Below are 16,576 nucleotides of genomic sequence, written 5' to 3' on the forward strand. Positions count from 1 at the left end.
TGATTAGATACACTATGACATCGGTGGCCACATCACCAGCCAATATAAAATCATTTTCTGTGTCAACATGATTAAACATAGAATGGTGTAAATAATTTACTCACCCATATTTATTATGTAAATTAATCAACAATACATAACATACTGACTATAACTCAGATGGATAATAGTAAGATCAACATGTCAAGAGATAAATTGAAACTATTTATTGTGTATTCCATGAATAAGTTGTGTACATTAGGGATGACAAAAAAATCCGCGCTCGCGGATATCCGCAATAAAATCCACCACGGATAGTTGGTATCTGCGGATATTTAATATCCGTAGGTTGCGAGTAGAGAGTTTTTTAATACCCGTTTATAAACGGGTTGAGTGCTGGTATTATACTATCCGTATCCGCTGATATCTGCTATCCAAAAAAATTAATTTATATTTTATTAAGTTAAATTTAATTAAAATTAAAATTAATTTATATTTTATAAGGTTAAATATAATTAAAATTAAATTTTAATTTATATTTAATTTAATATATATTATATTTTATATATTTTTTGTAATTTTTTTTAAGTTTTATCATAATATTTTATAAAAATATTTTTTTTAAATATTTGCGGGTATCCACGAGAATATCTGCGGTTTTAAAATATCCGTATTTTTTGAACAGATATCCATGCAGTAGCAACTCGGGTAACGGATGAAATTTTTTTTTGTCGGGTCGAGTTACGGTAGGCACTATCCGTGTCTGACCCGACCCGTTGTCATCCCTAATATACATAAATACCATTTCCTCTCCCTCATCTAAATTCTAAATTCTAAATTATCTATCACCTTTCAACTAACTGAATATTAATTGTCACTAATTTTAAACAACCTCCTCTTAAGTTAATTACCTTCTTTTAGAGCAAGATAAGTGTTTATCTTTGAATTACTACATCTTCTTAATCATTATATACTTAGGTTTTCACACTTAAAAATAAAAGTCATCTCACTTAGGCCCATTAGTCATAATTATGGAGAATGGTCTGTAATCTAAATATCGGTTAATATAATCATCTTTCACAGACCAACTGAAATATTTAATATATAACATCGTGCTGAATTTAAATGCAATGAAATGTTTATCAGTGGACCATTAATGGAAGACTAAAAGGCTGTTAAAAAAGTAGTGTCAAAATATTATATATATATATATCAACTGGTTTTGGAAATAGTTAACATTGAAAAATTAAGATAAAGGTAAAATCATGTTTCTCAGTGGTATTCTCGTTTCTTTTAATTTTTGGGGAGACCTAGCTAGTCTTCCACGTTTGGGAGAGAAAGAAAGCGTTCCATTGATAGTGTAAACGCAATGACTAATGTTGAATGAATTTTCCAATTAGAATAGCTTCAGTTATTATAACACTGAATAGATCAAGTTTTTTAACTTTTTGTAAACACATGTGTTTCTCACTCCACAAAATAGACCAAGTTATTGCTTAGGGTACCTTAGTAATATGAGAATTTCTTTTTATGTCAAATGCTTTCATTTTTTGTTTTTATAGTACAACAGATTTTAAGTAAAATATATTACTTTAATATTATAAACATTACTTTTATTTTCTTTAGATTTTTTATAATTTAGATGTTAGAAATTAAAATATATTAATATTGTGGAATGTGTGTGATAAATTTGAAAAATATTTTTAAAATGATTTATGAAAGTCTTATATTGATTAAAAATAAAATTATTTTACACTATATAAGTGAATAGAATTATATTTAAGATCTATTTTTTAATAAATTGAATCGTTATTGGATCACTTATATGTCTCGAAAAATATATTGAAAATCTCATATTAATTAGAACTAAAACTAATTTATAATATATAAAAAATAACAAATCTTACCTTAAGACTTATTATTTGGTTAAATTTAATTTAAAATTTATTTTTTAACAAATACTAAAATAAGAACTAATTTGTTTCATGAATTATAAATTAGTTTTGCATCAATTAATTTATAGGAGTTGTTTCTTAAAATAACGTTGACTTCACTCATATTTTTTATTTCAAACTTAGATCTCAAAATCAAAGTTGTTCTAAAAATTATATTATTACATGTATAAAATTTAAAATGTTATTCACGTATAAACATTTAAAGACCACTTATATTTTCAAATTTAGAATACATGTATTTATTAACAGTTGAAAAATAATCATAAAATTTATCAAATTGTTCATATCATTACTTTGATGTCTAATTCATATAAAAATTTCAAAAATTCTATTGAGTAAAAATTACACACTTTCTAATTATTGAGTCATTAATTTTCTCTTCCAATTCATCATATAGCAAAGTTGTCCTAAGATCTACCTGTTAATAACTAACATGTGAAAATATGCTAGAACTTACAACACTTGAGAAAATCCTAATAATTGGAGACACAAGAAATAATATTTTTTAAATATCATTTTGCGCATTGAATGAAGTAATTTAAAATAAAATGTTATAAAAAAAATATGGACAAAAAACACACAACGCACGCAAAGAGAAAAACACATTATAAGTCAGATTGAAAGTTTTTTTTTTTTTTTCATTTTATAAATATTTTTCTTATGAGCATTTATTTTGATTGAAGAATTTCAAAAAGCCTCAGTGAGAGTTTATGCGTGTGTGCCATACTATTTTTGGATTAATATATAAAGTAAAAAGTGAGAATTCAGAGTTCATTTTTTCTTAGAGCTATTTCAATAGTTATAAAGTACTTTGAATTTATATTAATTAACTATAATGTAAATACAAAGTAAAAATTTACGTTGTTATTTTTTTGTATAATTAAAGGCTAAAAAATGAGTAATCTTCCAAAGAAGTACAGTAGGACATTTGAAACTTTTCCAAAAGATGAAAAGAGATTTCATTTTTAAAAGATTATAGTATTCTTTTCTTCCAAAAATGAGTTTCCTGATAAATATTTTTGAACTTTATTTATTTTTCTTAAACCATGTATAAAAATTTGAAAAATAAGAATTTTATTGATCCCTTAAAGGTTATTCTGCGTATTTCTTTAATTTTAATTTTATTTATAATGACATTATTTTTTATTCCACTATATTATACTTATTTAATAATATCTTTGGATACTTCATCGATCAAATGCGAGCTAAGCGGGGTTTTTATTTGACTTTTTCAGGAAGTCGGCACTATACAAGAGAGCATCTATTCCTAAGTTTAGGAAAAAATTGTTATTATTTATTGGGTTTAACATGTTTTTAATTTTTAAAATTTAATGTAAAATAAAAATTGATTTTTATATAAAATTTTGATATATTTTAATTTTCAAACTTTAAAAATAAATAAATATAATTTTTTTTACGTGTTAACGTGTTTCTCAATAACTTTTCACGTATTACATATTCACAACAAAAAATAATAATAAAATTGTCATCGTAAAAATTTAAAAATGAGTTTTATTTTTAGAAAAAAATTATTAGTTTGGTCCTGATTGTAAAATTCAAAATTTTTTTTAACCTATTTTATCTTATTTCAAATTCTAAAACCCGGAATTTTAATTCTATCCCTTGTAGAAATTTATAAGAGAGAAAAAAAATTAAAAAGAATCTTGTAACGGGGTAGGCCTTCATAATTATTTAAATAACAATATTAACTATAATAACTGAAATAATAAAAACAGTAACAACTAATAATTTGTATGAATTTTCATGACTAAAAGAGAATAAATATTAAACATATCATTCATATTTTTCTCATATTCTCAGAAGTGTTTAAGAAAATCATAACAATAGCCGTTAGATATTTTATTTGAAAATTTGCATCCGCCACATACAAACAAAATCACAATAAAAGAGAACACATGTTATGGAAATTACTTCAACATCCTTTATATATCAGGATTCCGTCAAAACCTCACTCCTTTATCACCAGTTCTGTAATTTTCTCTTCCAAATAAGTTCGCAATTATATGAAGGAAAACGTTCAACATTTTCCCTTTTTGATGTATTTGTAAGAAAACCTGCTCGAAAGTGTAACTGGTATCTTCAATTACTTGTTTTCCCCTTGGAACTCGGACATTTGTGCTAATGACTTGTTGTATGCCATCTTCATTAATGAATGCGTCAGTTATACCTTTGGCACTGCAAAATTATTAATAAATAGGCACAAAAGGCAAAACATCAAGAGAAGAGAACTAAGACAGTGACTGTTAACTAAAAACTAAGAATATGATGATTTCACAATATAAATATATAATTATTAAAATTATTCACTACTTCTAATAATACTCTTTTAGTTCACTTAAATAAAATATTTAAAAATTTAAATTTTAAAAATTATCTAAAAGTACTTTAATGAAAAAAAATATTATATATATAATAAATTAATTTAAAATTGAACTACAAAAGATAATATATATTTACAAATTCTATAACTTTTTTTACAAATGTATTTAAAAGATTAAAAATATTTTGAAAATTCAAGAAAGTCAATATATACTAAAAAAGTATAATAATATTGATAGTATAATAAATATTTACGAATGTGTTGTTGTAATTAAGGATTAAAAAAATTATATTTTTTTAATAAATGGACTTTAAAAAATATAAATATTTTAAAGTGTCCAAATGTTTTTAATAATATTATTTGCTTATTTCAATAACATTCTTTTATTTATTTGATAAAAACAAGTTATTATCTGGAAATATTTTTTAAAAAAGAAAACATGTTTTTTGAAATATATAGAATGAAGAGTCAGTGAAACACTTAATTGAGAATTCTTTTGAATTTTTTGTATATTAATTTAGGTAAAATAGGAATTTAAAGAGGAGAATGCATAAATAACCTCTGTTATTATTTTTAATTTGTGTGAAATAAATTGTTTTGTCTGTAAAAATGCACACTTAGGTTGGTCAGCCACACATTCTTAAAAACAACATCCTTTACTTCATATGATATTAAAACATAGTTTCAATCATGGTATGAATTTCCACGATTACATGCACTATATGACACCCTCCACCACATCATGACCTTAAATATATACTCTCTGTTATCTAAATTCTAACTTATCTATACGTATTTCAAGTTAACTTAAAGACTAGGAATCAATAAATTGTTTTAATATATAAATATTGAAATCAAAATGGTTATCCATACCTTGAGTTATACGTGAAAAAACGTATCAATATCTAAGCACCCAATAAGAGCAGTACGAAAGCCAACACAATATTAACAATAAAATTGGGATGTGTGGGTGGAGTCTGCATCTTAAATGATTAAATGACCGTATAAGTTTAAAGGCTGAGAAGAATCATCCAAGGCAGGCCTATTTATAAAGGTGGAGGAATGCTAAGAGGAAAATTAATATTTTAGTAAAAATTAAAGTAATAAAAATGAACAAGTTGCTTTAAAAAAAATATATTAAGCGCATGTTACCTTTTCATTAAAAATGATAAAGGATGGAATTGGACTATAATCATTCAAGTAGTTGTTGAGTATTGAAAAATATGCTTGTATAAAGTAATATTAATTGTATAAAGGATATGTGAAGGTGACAAAGGTCTCAACAAATCATAATCTCTCTTACATAATTATAAAAGTTCTGCTTCATATTAAGTTTTTTCATTGTTTTGGATGTAATCTAATCGATTGATGATTAAGCCTGTAATGAAAACCAAGTAAAAATACTGTACCCCAAAAAGAAAATAAGGCACAATAAATCACTATAAAAATAACCTATTTTACTAGAGGTTTCTTTATGGAGGTTTTAAAAACCCTTACTACTTTTGGCAGTTGTAGTTGAATACCGTAGTTATATTTTGTATTTTATTTTTTAATATTTTTTTTGACAGTTTTAAAGCAACTCCAATTTTCATTTTGCCGCGCCTCAAGTTTTCGTTCGCAACTAAGTCTTTGTTCATCATTTCTTCTTTACAAAGTTCGCCTCGACTTCTCCTTTTTCTCTTCGCAGGCTTCGCATCTTGTCTTTTCCAACCTTCTCGTCTTGATTTTTCCATCTTCACAGCCTTTTCTTCCGTTTCCTTCGTTTTACTTCGCAATCCCTAATTTGATATACATGCTTCTCTTTCTTTTTCGATTTTGTTTCCTCTGTTCTATCCTTTTCTATCTTCTATTTGTTTCTATTCCAGTCGCCATTTTCATTCCCATAAATCATTGCATGTCTCTTTCTATGCATTATTGTGAACTGAAACAGCCGGTAGTTGAAGCAGCCCCTTTGTCTGGCTCCGCGAGTTTTCTAGAGTGGTGCCTCATCAATGGTAGTTCATTTTAAAGAATTAGCAAATAAGCATTCGTTACTAATGATTTCCAGAATAATTCATTATTATTGCTTGTGCAGATTCTAGGGTATTCCCCTTTAATATATTGGAAATTCAATCGGCAGAAGTATTCATGATTCGCAATAACGCTAATATGAAAAGATTTATCCTCATCATTTTGAAATCTCTAATTATTTTTTAGTTTATCTATCATCTACCTAATCTGACATTTCTATGACTTTGAAGCATCATATATTATGCTAGTTAAAAGGATTCATTTTATTTTTTTGCATGTGCTGTTTGTGTGTTCAGTAGTAGATAGTGTGGTTGCAGCTGTTTGTGTATATCATAAAGGCAAGATATTTCATTTACTCTTCTTTGAACACACAGAGATGGTTTTGGTTTTGAGCTCTTTTATCTTCCTTTTAATGTACTACAATATGTGTTATTTTTTGTAGTGTATATCTCTGCATACCATTACAAACACTTCTTAAGCAGATCCAAATTATGGTGTTATTGAATCCATAACTTTGAAGTTTAGACAAAGTTAGAATGAGTTTTACATATCATGGAGAGAACTGTTTCCATGTTCAAATTTTTGATAAGAATGGAGTGGAGAGGTTATGCCTCAAAGAAACAACACAAGAAAAAAAGGTAAGTAACCTGTGTTAATTATCTGACAAATTTGATTTGTCCAAATGTTTCGAAAGGAACAATATGAAACAACATTGCAGATTTGATGTTTGTGTTCCCCTTTCCCCCAACATATCTCATTTTCTTAAACTTTTGTCTGAGGTTTGGGAACAGATATGCCTTGCGGAAACAAAGGCTTCATTTTTACTGGTAGTGAGACAATGAAAACAGGACAAAAACAAACTGCCACCCCAAGTTTGGCAAAGAAGAACAAAGAAAGAAAATTTTCTCCTGGAAAGTCTCATCAAGAAGATAAACATGATGTTTAAACTGTCATATAAATGTGGTTACAAACTCAAAAAGTGATAAATTTGATTTGACCAAATGTTGCTGCCAAACATAGTCTTTTGTTTCTGTATGCACGTTATGAATTTTCCTTGTGCATGTCATGAACTTGTAGGAATTGCTTAGAAAAGAGACAAACATACTCTGTCAACATTAATGTTCCTGTTTTTTATATTTCAGTGATAAGTCTCAACTTGAAAGAGTACAAATCCTTGGAAATCATGAATCACCCCTGTGCTCTATAGATTTAAATGTGAGTTACATAGCCCTTCCCATTGTATTTTGGCTTAAATTGATAAAAAAATGCTCATATTTATGTTTGTGTTAACCAATTGGACATGATTTTACATCAGTGGCAGTGCTTCAAACTTTAGCATTATATTTTAATACTTTTTTTAATCGTTTTCTTAGATTCCTCATTAATATAACTACACAGCAATCAGGCAGGATAGCACTTCGATTCTAGATTTTTTAGAATGCTCAATATTTCCTCAAAAAAATACTTTTTAGTCTAGTATTTTCTCCTTGTTTAGTACAAATAATATGTTATTGGGTAAGGCAGTAAGGCCTTAAATATGTATAATTGTTGAGTACTTAAATGTAATCGCTGTTATGTCTTGTTTGGATATAGTAAACTATGAAGAGTTTTTGAGAATCTTGAGAAATGAAGAGCAACAACAGTTACTAAAGTTACTTCCTGGGGTTGATACTGCTAATATTCCTGATAGGTTGGAGTTTTACTCTTTCATCTGCAGTTCGTCATGTTTTTCTTGTAACCGATATAAAACCTCGCAAATTCCTATGTTATTCTTATGTAATAGTTTTAAACCTGAATATAATCGCCACCATTGCTTGATTTTCAGTGAATGTGTGCTCAAAAAGGTAGTTGTTATTGTCTATTGCCTTAGTGCCGCTAGTTTTCTAGCAGTTGTCCATATGATTTTTTGACTGAATTTATTTAAATGACTGAAATTGATTTCGAAACGTCATTGCTCTTTACAGGCAAGATATTAAATGCATTCCAGCTGCTGGTGTTATCATGGTGCTGTTTTTTTCTTTTCTGGCTAAATGATTATTTCAATCATAAATCATGTTTTATTAAATGATTCTTTTCTGACTACATGATTTTATGAATCTGCCATCCACTGCTCACAAGTAGAAAAGACACTATTTTCTCAAATTCTTCCATCCTTAAATAAATATAAAGAACTTAAATAATATATATTATATATGAAAACTGTGAAAGATCCCACTTTAATCATAAATAAATATCAATCGATATAAAGTTTATCTTCCAAATTTAAGAAAAAAAGAGTTCTAGATTGGAAAAAACTTATTTTTATATTTATCTTTTGTTATAAAAACAGGTCAGTATTTTTTGGAAGTTATAAAGTTTTTTTCCCTCTTTTATTGCTTTGGTGTTTGAGAAAAAACGAAAACGAAGAAAAAGATAGTCTTTGCGTTAATGAATTTGTCAAAAAGAAAATGAAATTCGAATTTTCGTTCATAGAAGAAATATTTTTTTAATTATTATTGTAAGAAAATTATTAAATTAAAAATTAATTTGATAGATTTAAATAATTAGTTATTAATTTGATAGATTAAAATAAAATTACTAATATTTAAAATAAATTTATTATTAATAAAAATATTATAATTAATTTGTGGAAAAGAGTTTAAATTAATTTCTAATATTATTTATCAAGATTTTAATTTCTTATTATTATTAATTATAAAATAGTTTTTAATTTAAAATTGTAAAATAATTTAAACATTAATTCTTTAATAACTAAAATTAGAAATCAATTTAAAGTCTAATAAATAACTAAATAATTATAAAGAGACTATTTTAAATATTAATAATTTTTAATTTATAAAATGATATCTAAATTAGTTAATATAGTTATTATTTATTATTATTTAATAATTCTGTTATTGTGATTTTTTTTTATTTAATAGTTTTCTTAGGAATGGAACATTTATTGATCACTTTGTCTTAATAAAATCAATGCATATCATTAATATATTAATAATTAATTATTATTTTATATTGTAAGTATATGATAAAAGAAGTGTGCCAAATGATGAAGGTAACGAAGAACAACAAAATTGATTATTGTAATTTAGAAAATGTTTATTTTAATTTTTAGTATTGAACATGTTATTTTTTAATTTTAACAATTAATTGTATTTCTAACATTTATGGTTTATTTTAAATAATAATATTTAATTTTGATTTCACATTCTTGTTTATTATTAAAACATTTTTTATGATCATTAAATTCATTTAAATAATGAAAAAAAAATGATTTACATTATCGGCAGTTTTTAGAAAACCGCCAGTATTAGCAGGGGCTTTTGAAAAATTGCCAGAATTAATGGGGTTTTTGGAAAACCGCGGGTATTAGCAAGGGTTTTTGGAAAATCGTCAGTATTAGTAGGGGTTTTTAGAAAATCGCCAGTATTAGTGGGGGTTTTGAGAAAACTGTCGGGATTAGCGGGGGTTTTGAGAAAACCACCGGTATTAGTGGGGGTTTTTAGAAAACCGTCGGTAATTACTCAGCGATGCAGCTTTTTTCAGGAGTTTCTGTAACCGCGGATAACGTACTTTTCAGGGGCTAAAACTGCCGACAATGAAAAAAGATAACCTCCCATAAAAATCTAAATTTTTGTAGTGAATATTTACAAAAATACCGTACCCAATGTAAAAGATCTTTTGGATGAATTGAAGAATCTACAGACCATGAACATTTAAGCAAATTGCTGAGACAAAAGAGAAAGAGATTGGTGATATAGTAATATGCTAGTATGTATAATTGAAGTTTAAAAGACGCGTTAATCCGTATATTAATGAAAATAATGTAACAAATATATTTGCACGATATACATTTACATTTTAGAAATCAATAAAGTAAGGAATAGAAATATGACTATTGAAAAAAATATATATTAATCAAACCATATGGTGATAATCAGAGAAACATACATTTGTTCAACATCTTGAATAAACTACCTAGTAAACAAAAGTGGGAGGTGTAGCTTAAAGTTTTTCTTTGTGATCTCAATAGATTTAAATTGGGAGACTAAAGTGATATATATATATATATATATTGTGATAAAAGAAATATTGCGACTAACTTCTAAAATGCCGTTGTTTAGTTTCTTGCGTCATTTCCCTTTCTTTGTCAGAAATAGATATTTTTAATGTATTTTTCATATTTTAATAAATATTGTATTTCAAGACAAATATTTGTCACAAAATTATGAAACACAATATGCCACATATCTTTATTAAAATATCCAGGTAAAATTAATCATAGTTACGCGTATCTCATTCTCCAAAAAAATAAATTATCTGAAAATAGAAAAAATTTCATGTACCAACATAGAAACAAAATAATAAATAGAGAAAGAAATGTTACACAGTAGATCTTCATATTTATATTCTAATCAAATAATGGAACATCCTGCGTGTGCTTCTGAGCTTGCCAAAGTTAGCGTAAATTAAGGTCTCAGGTTACTTGTTTTTATCTCCATGATAAGTGCCTCCTCCAAAAAAATATGCAATGACCTGAAATAAAATACTTAAAAGGTAGTTTTGTTCTGAACTCTCGGTCCCGTTTGAGCCATTGCTGCATTCACCCAATTGAAAATGAAAATAAAGATGTCATATTCGAATATTTTAGTACAATATTGTACGTAGTGCAATGAATTGATTAAAGTAATGATGAAACTACAATGGAGTTGTAAATATTTAAAAATCACAATATATTAAGTTAGAGATGTTGTAAACATCCCATGTTAAATCTCCCTTGTTCCATAGGCCAGAAGACTCTCCCGACAAGGCATTATTTAAAGCATTTCAAGTCTCTAATTCCTGTCCCACCCACTCCCTTTTCCGACAAACCTTCTCCGAGGCATCTAATCAACCTTATTTTTTTCACTATTCTTAGCTAAAAAGTACTTCCTAAAAAGAGATAAAAGTTTAGAAGGAATGCCTTTCGGCACTTTGAAAGAATGAAAAACTAGATCAGAAGAGTTAACATGGTTGTTTTCGTTAAAACAAATCTATCACCATAAGAGACAATTTACTCTTGGGTGAGCTCAATCTTTATCTGACCACATCTACGACATATCATGTACTATGATGAGGTTAACAGAAATGACCAAATGTTTGAAAGACATCTGACCAATATTTTTATAGGTACATTTCCCTGTCATTGCCAGCCAGATCCATCCACATTTACCACTACAGCTCATGTGAAAATTCACTTTTCAACCATTAGCTAATTCAAACAGTTCAAAAGTTGCCTTTATGATCCACACATATTTCCTCAACTTTTCATGCCACGAGTATCATCAACTGTTTAGGCTTAGCTACTAGTTTGAAGCCCTAACTTTTGGAATGTATATGACATTTTGGAATGCAAAAACAAGGCAATAATACCTATCAAACACATATCCAATTTGTAAAAGTTTAAACAGACCAATCTAATTGCAACATCCTTTCTAAAACAATACCAGATAATTTTCGCCTTTTCAAAATTTTGTTTGCCCTTTTTTTTTATATTGAACGAGTTGGTAATCCCTCCAGCACGGATTTCCGCCTCAACAGCATTTAGTTCCCCTTCATCATCAGCAAGGAATGAGCCTTCTATACCTGTGGGTCTGCATACAAAATTTAATTAAGGCTAAATTCAGACAATTTATTAATTAGTGAACTGATAACATATATTAACTACGGCTCAAAGGTCAACACATCAACAGATAGTTAAAGATAATTGAATATGTTTTCTGCCATATGCAAACTGAGCCTGTTGTGCACAAGGCTGGGTGGGATTATACTTTGAGACGGAAACCGTTTATTAGGTTTTCTTAATCCATGAATAAATAGTTTTGAATATACATGAATTGACATAATTAGGGCTATAGACATAAACACCATTTCCTCTCAGTTATCTAAATTCCAACTTATGACAAAGTTTGAAGTAACTTAAAAGAGTTAGAATCAATAAAGTAGAAAAGATGGGATTGGTGTTTTAACTTTCCAATATAGAACCAGAGTACGGAAATCCATACCTTGTTAGGTTACATATGAAGAGCCATATAAGAGCACCCAGGAAGAAGACAATCAACAGAAGATAGACAAGGAATCTGAAATCCAGAAGAATTTGCATCTTAAATAACTAAATGAGAGTGATTTTAGTGTAGATAGTGAGAAGAAATGATTCAGGTATGAATGTTATAGATCTAAAGAGGTAGACGAATGGAATTTGATGTTTCATTAAAAGAATTTTAAAACACCTGTATCTTTCTTATTAAAAAAATAAAGGAGGGAGTTGGACCAATAACAATTGGCATAGGGTTTAAATATTGAAGAAAATTTTGTCCTTGTATAAAGTGCCACTCTATAGGGGAAAGCTGCTTCCATCTCAGATAAAGTAAAGACTCTTATTATGCATCTTGCATCTAATTTAAAAATGAAACGAAATTCAGAAAAGGCATATATTTTAAAAACAAAAACGATTAATACTTTTAAATGAAAACATGGTAATCTGAAATAAATAATAGAGGAGAATGCTTCAGTTTCTTTTTTTAAAAAAACACCCTGAAACTTTATAACTCTAGCATCTGAATTATTGTAGGTTGAGAGCGAAGCTGATATGATGACACTCTTCTTTCACCCATAATTAATATACTGCATCTAATTAAACTTAAAACATCTTCTGGCCCAGACCATTCCGAGTTTCAATTCTCTCAATTATAATAACAAAATCAACACAAGGCATGCATGTTTCTTCCATCTTATCTTGATTTAGTTAATTGAATTTAAGGCAAAATATAAAATATATAAAAAATTTGAAAATCATTTGATTGATATTAAAAAAATATATAGTGAGTTACTTGAATTCCAATGATTAACTGATGGTTGAAGTTGTAAGTGGTGAAGAAAAAGAGAAGGAAAATCATGATATAATAAGTTCATCAATACTCTTTTTCAGACTGCGAAATGAAACTTTCCTCGCAACTACGGTGTGTTTGGGAGATAATGGACATGTTTTACTTTTCAACGAGAAAAGTAAGTCGTTTTTCAGTTCAAGTCACCTTCAATATAACTCCAGGACAAACACGCCACTATTCCACCCACCCACCCAGTGTATATGTATACACTTAGGCATCACCTTCTAACATCTTAAAAGATGTGTAAATACCAAATATCATAATCACCTCTTCTAAATATCTGAATGTAAATATTAAATATATTTCCTTATATTTTCAATACGATAAGTAAGATTTTATCGTATACATTATTTACTTTATTTTTACAACATTAATTAACGACAATATGATGAAAAAATATTTGTTAATAATTTAAAATGAAACAAAAATCAAATCTGATGAAATGATTGAAAGTTCAAACTAGATGAAGTATTAGTTAAAAAAGTTTAATGTACCTAAATGTGATAAGCACATTATAAAATTTCATTATAGCGCTAATAGCGATATGAAATAAGAATTACAACAGAACGTAAATAGTTAATTTTATGGAAAGCGTTCATTATACTTGTAATTTCTTTTCGTTATTAAAGAATATTTCCTCACTAAGTCTAATCTATTTTAGAAATTTGATAGACTTTTTTTCAAGTTTGTTTTTGTTCCATTTTAAGATGATTGTTATTCAATTTATTTTTAAAATATAATAATTCATTCATAAAGAAAAACTTATGAAATTTGAAAATCTCATGAATATTTTCATACAAAATCATTTATGACTAGACTGACCAGTTTTAAAGAATGCAATTCCTGTTAAAAGTAAGTTTCGATCATAATAAATGAACGTATCTCTAATCCAAAATTTTAACAAAATAAGTTTATAGATTTATAAATTTTCACTTTTATATATTATTTAATTTACTCATGTGAGATTTAAATTTACACTTACATCATTCAAAAGTCAATATACGATATTAAATGCTACAATCTTTCATATATTTAATGATGAATAAAGAATTAAATTACAATGGCATTAAATAATTAAACGAGAAAAAGAAACGATATGTTTGAATTATTTTATGTGAAAGTTGAGAACATTAAGATAATACAACCATTCATGAAAGCTTAAAATAAATTCAACGGAAATAATACGATAACGATAAAACTGGATTGCAGTAGATTGCAGCGAGAACGTTACAGATTATATTCCCACATTTGTATTATATGGAAATGGAAATTAGTTCATCATCCTTCTGGTGCTTCTCACTGAATTAAGCTCTCAATTACTTTTATCTTTATTATTAAACTGTTTCTTTTCTCCAAACAAGTACGCAATCAACCTTGCCAAAACATTCTTAATCTGCAGTACTTCTTGATTCACTGTCTCGGAATTCGCTGCCCTGCTTGACTCACCACTATATTCACCAATTCACAGTGAAAATATATGTCGTCAGAATTCGAAAATTGTATTATAACTTACTTAGTGTTATATATTGATAAAAGTAATTAATGATGAAATTATAATGGAATTGAAATATTATTTAAATGAAACCAAAAAGGTTAGTAATTTAAATTATTAGCTAATTTAAAACAACTAAAAAATTGCTTTTATGATCCACACATTGCATAAGTATGATTAGCAGTTAATAGTTTGAAGTCCTGATTACAATTTAAATGTTCTAAAAATTTAAAGGGTTAATCTGATCATGTGAATATAACATTATAAGCAAACCAATATAAATGGTAAGATCTTTTAAAATGCAGTACCGTCCAATTCTAGCCCTCCTATGATTTTGTATGCCGTTCTTGTCGTTATTGAATGCGCCGGAAATCTCGTCAGCTCGTATTTCCGCCTCAGTCAGGTCTAGTTCTGCTTCCTCTCCATTAACGAATGCGTTATATATACCTCTGGGTCTGCATAAAAAAATAGCAGTTAATGTTAAATTGAAAATTTTTATTAATGAGGTAATTATAATTATAATTATATTATTCATGATTTGGATGGTCGACATGACATTCGAAGGACAGTGGCCACATTACGAGCACTTACAATCATTATCATTAAATATCTAATCGTGCAAATAAATTAACTCACCCATATTTATTTAGTTCTAAAAGCAATAAAGCAGAAGAAATGGGTTATCCAAACCTTGTTATGTTATACACGCATATCAACACACCCAAGCATAAGACCACAAAGATAAAAAGGATTATGAGACGGAAGTCGAGCTCCTCATCAGGCTGCATCTTAAATAAGTAAATGAGAGTTAGTGTAGTAGTAGATAGGTAAGAAGAATGATACAAAGTATGCATATTTATAGGATCAGATAGGTGCACAAATGGAATTTCATCTTTCAAAAAGTTGCTCTAAGAAAATATTAAAAATCTTTTACTTTTTCTGGGAATTCGACATATAAAAATTCAATTTAAATAGTAGTTAACTATTTAAAGAAGTGTAATAGATTAAATTTATCGAGGAAGAGGTTTAAATTTAATTATATAAAAGAATTATATTTTGCGTCTTTATTGATAAGAATGATGATTAAGTACATAATTTATCACTTAATTATTATTATTATATTATCAATTTATAGGTACTCATGAGCCCGTTAGAAAAATAGGAGATAAAATTAGTAAAACAATTATCATTGACAAAGGTAACTAAATTTATGGAACAAGATTAATATAATTATGTCAAGATAATGGATGGATAAAATTAATTGAGTTGTAGTGAATTACCAGTTAATTATAATATATATATATATATATAATATTGATCTGTTTAGATTAAAAGTTGAATTAATTTTTTATTAGGGTCAATTTGACCAAATTTGTTTGATTTTTGGTTCACAATTATTTACTTGAATTCTAATCATAATTAACTCAATTGAGTTTCACTCATGGTAATCTCGACATATTTTCAACAATGGTTGATTCAGTTAAATTAAATCATTTTTCAGTTGCAGTTTACTTGTTTGAATTCGGTTAAATTTCAATTATGACCGATTTAATAAAAAACTATGGATCTCTCGATTTAATTCGGTCGAATTTCAACCTGGATCTATCTAAATATTTTAGCAAACCTGACTTGTGTCAACATTTGGCTCAATCGGGGTTATCCCAACTTTTTGCTTGACAAACTCATCATAATCTTTGGTCCCGACCCAGCTTGTCACGAACATTAGTTTAGGTTGATCTATCTCAACCATTTGTCTTACTCGACCTTGGATCCAACCTAAAATTTCTCAAACATTTGACTTGATTTTTCTTGTTTTAATCTATGTTATAATTTGTTTTAAACTTGAGTTAAATTAACTTATCTCGACCTTCAATTT

General features: G+C 27.4%; 2 protein-coding genes across 2 annotated transcripts; both read right to left on the bottom strand.

Moving 5' to 3' along the window:
• Positions 1-10,633: 10,633 nt before the first annotated feature.
• Positions 10,634-12,589, bottom strand: LOC148193625 (uncharacterized). The gene is made up of 3 exons (XM_088099710.1): positions 12,327-12,589; positions 11,769-11,915; positions 10,634-10,879 (listed from the first exon to the last, which is right to left on the bottom strand). Exons 1-3 carry the CDS (start codon positions 12,422-12,424, stop codon positions 10,765-10,767), a joined length of 360 nt encoding a protein of 119 aa, XP_087955836.1. The 5' UTR covers positions 12,425-12,589; the 3' UTR covers positions 10,634-10,764.
• A 1,693-nt stretch (positions 12,590-14,282) lies between these two features.
• On the bottom strand, positions 14,283-15,523 carry LOC148193626 (uncharacterized). Its single transcript, XM_088099747.1, has 3 exons — positions 15,391-15,523; positions 15,009-15,155; positions 14,283-14,656 (listed from the first exon to the last, which is right to left on the bottom strand). The coding sequence occupies exons 1-3, from the start codon at positions 15,486-15,488 to the stop codon at positions 14,521-14,523; spliced, it is 381 nt and encodes a 126-aa protein (XP_087955873.1). The 5' UTR covers positions 15,489-15,523; the 3' UTR covers positions 14,283-14,520.
• Positions 15,524-16,576: the final 1,053 nt, after the last annotated feature.

The sequence above is a fragment of the Vigna umbellata genome, chromosome 9 (assembly GCF_029865625.1).
Source record: "Vigna umbellata cultivar VRB3 chromosome 9, Vumbellata_1.0, whole genome shotgun sequence".
Classification (NCBI taxonomy): Eukaryota; Viridiplantae; Streptophyta; class Magnoliopsida; order Fabales; family Fabaceae; genus Vigna; species Vigna umbellata.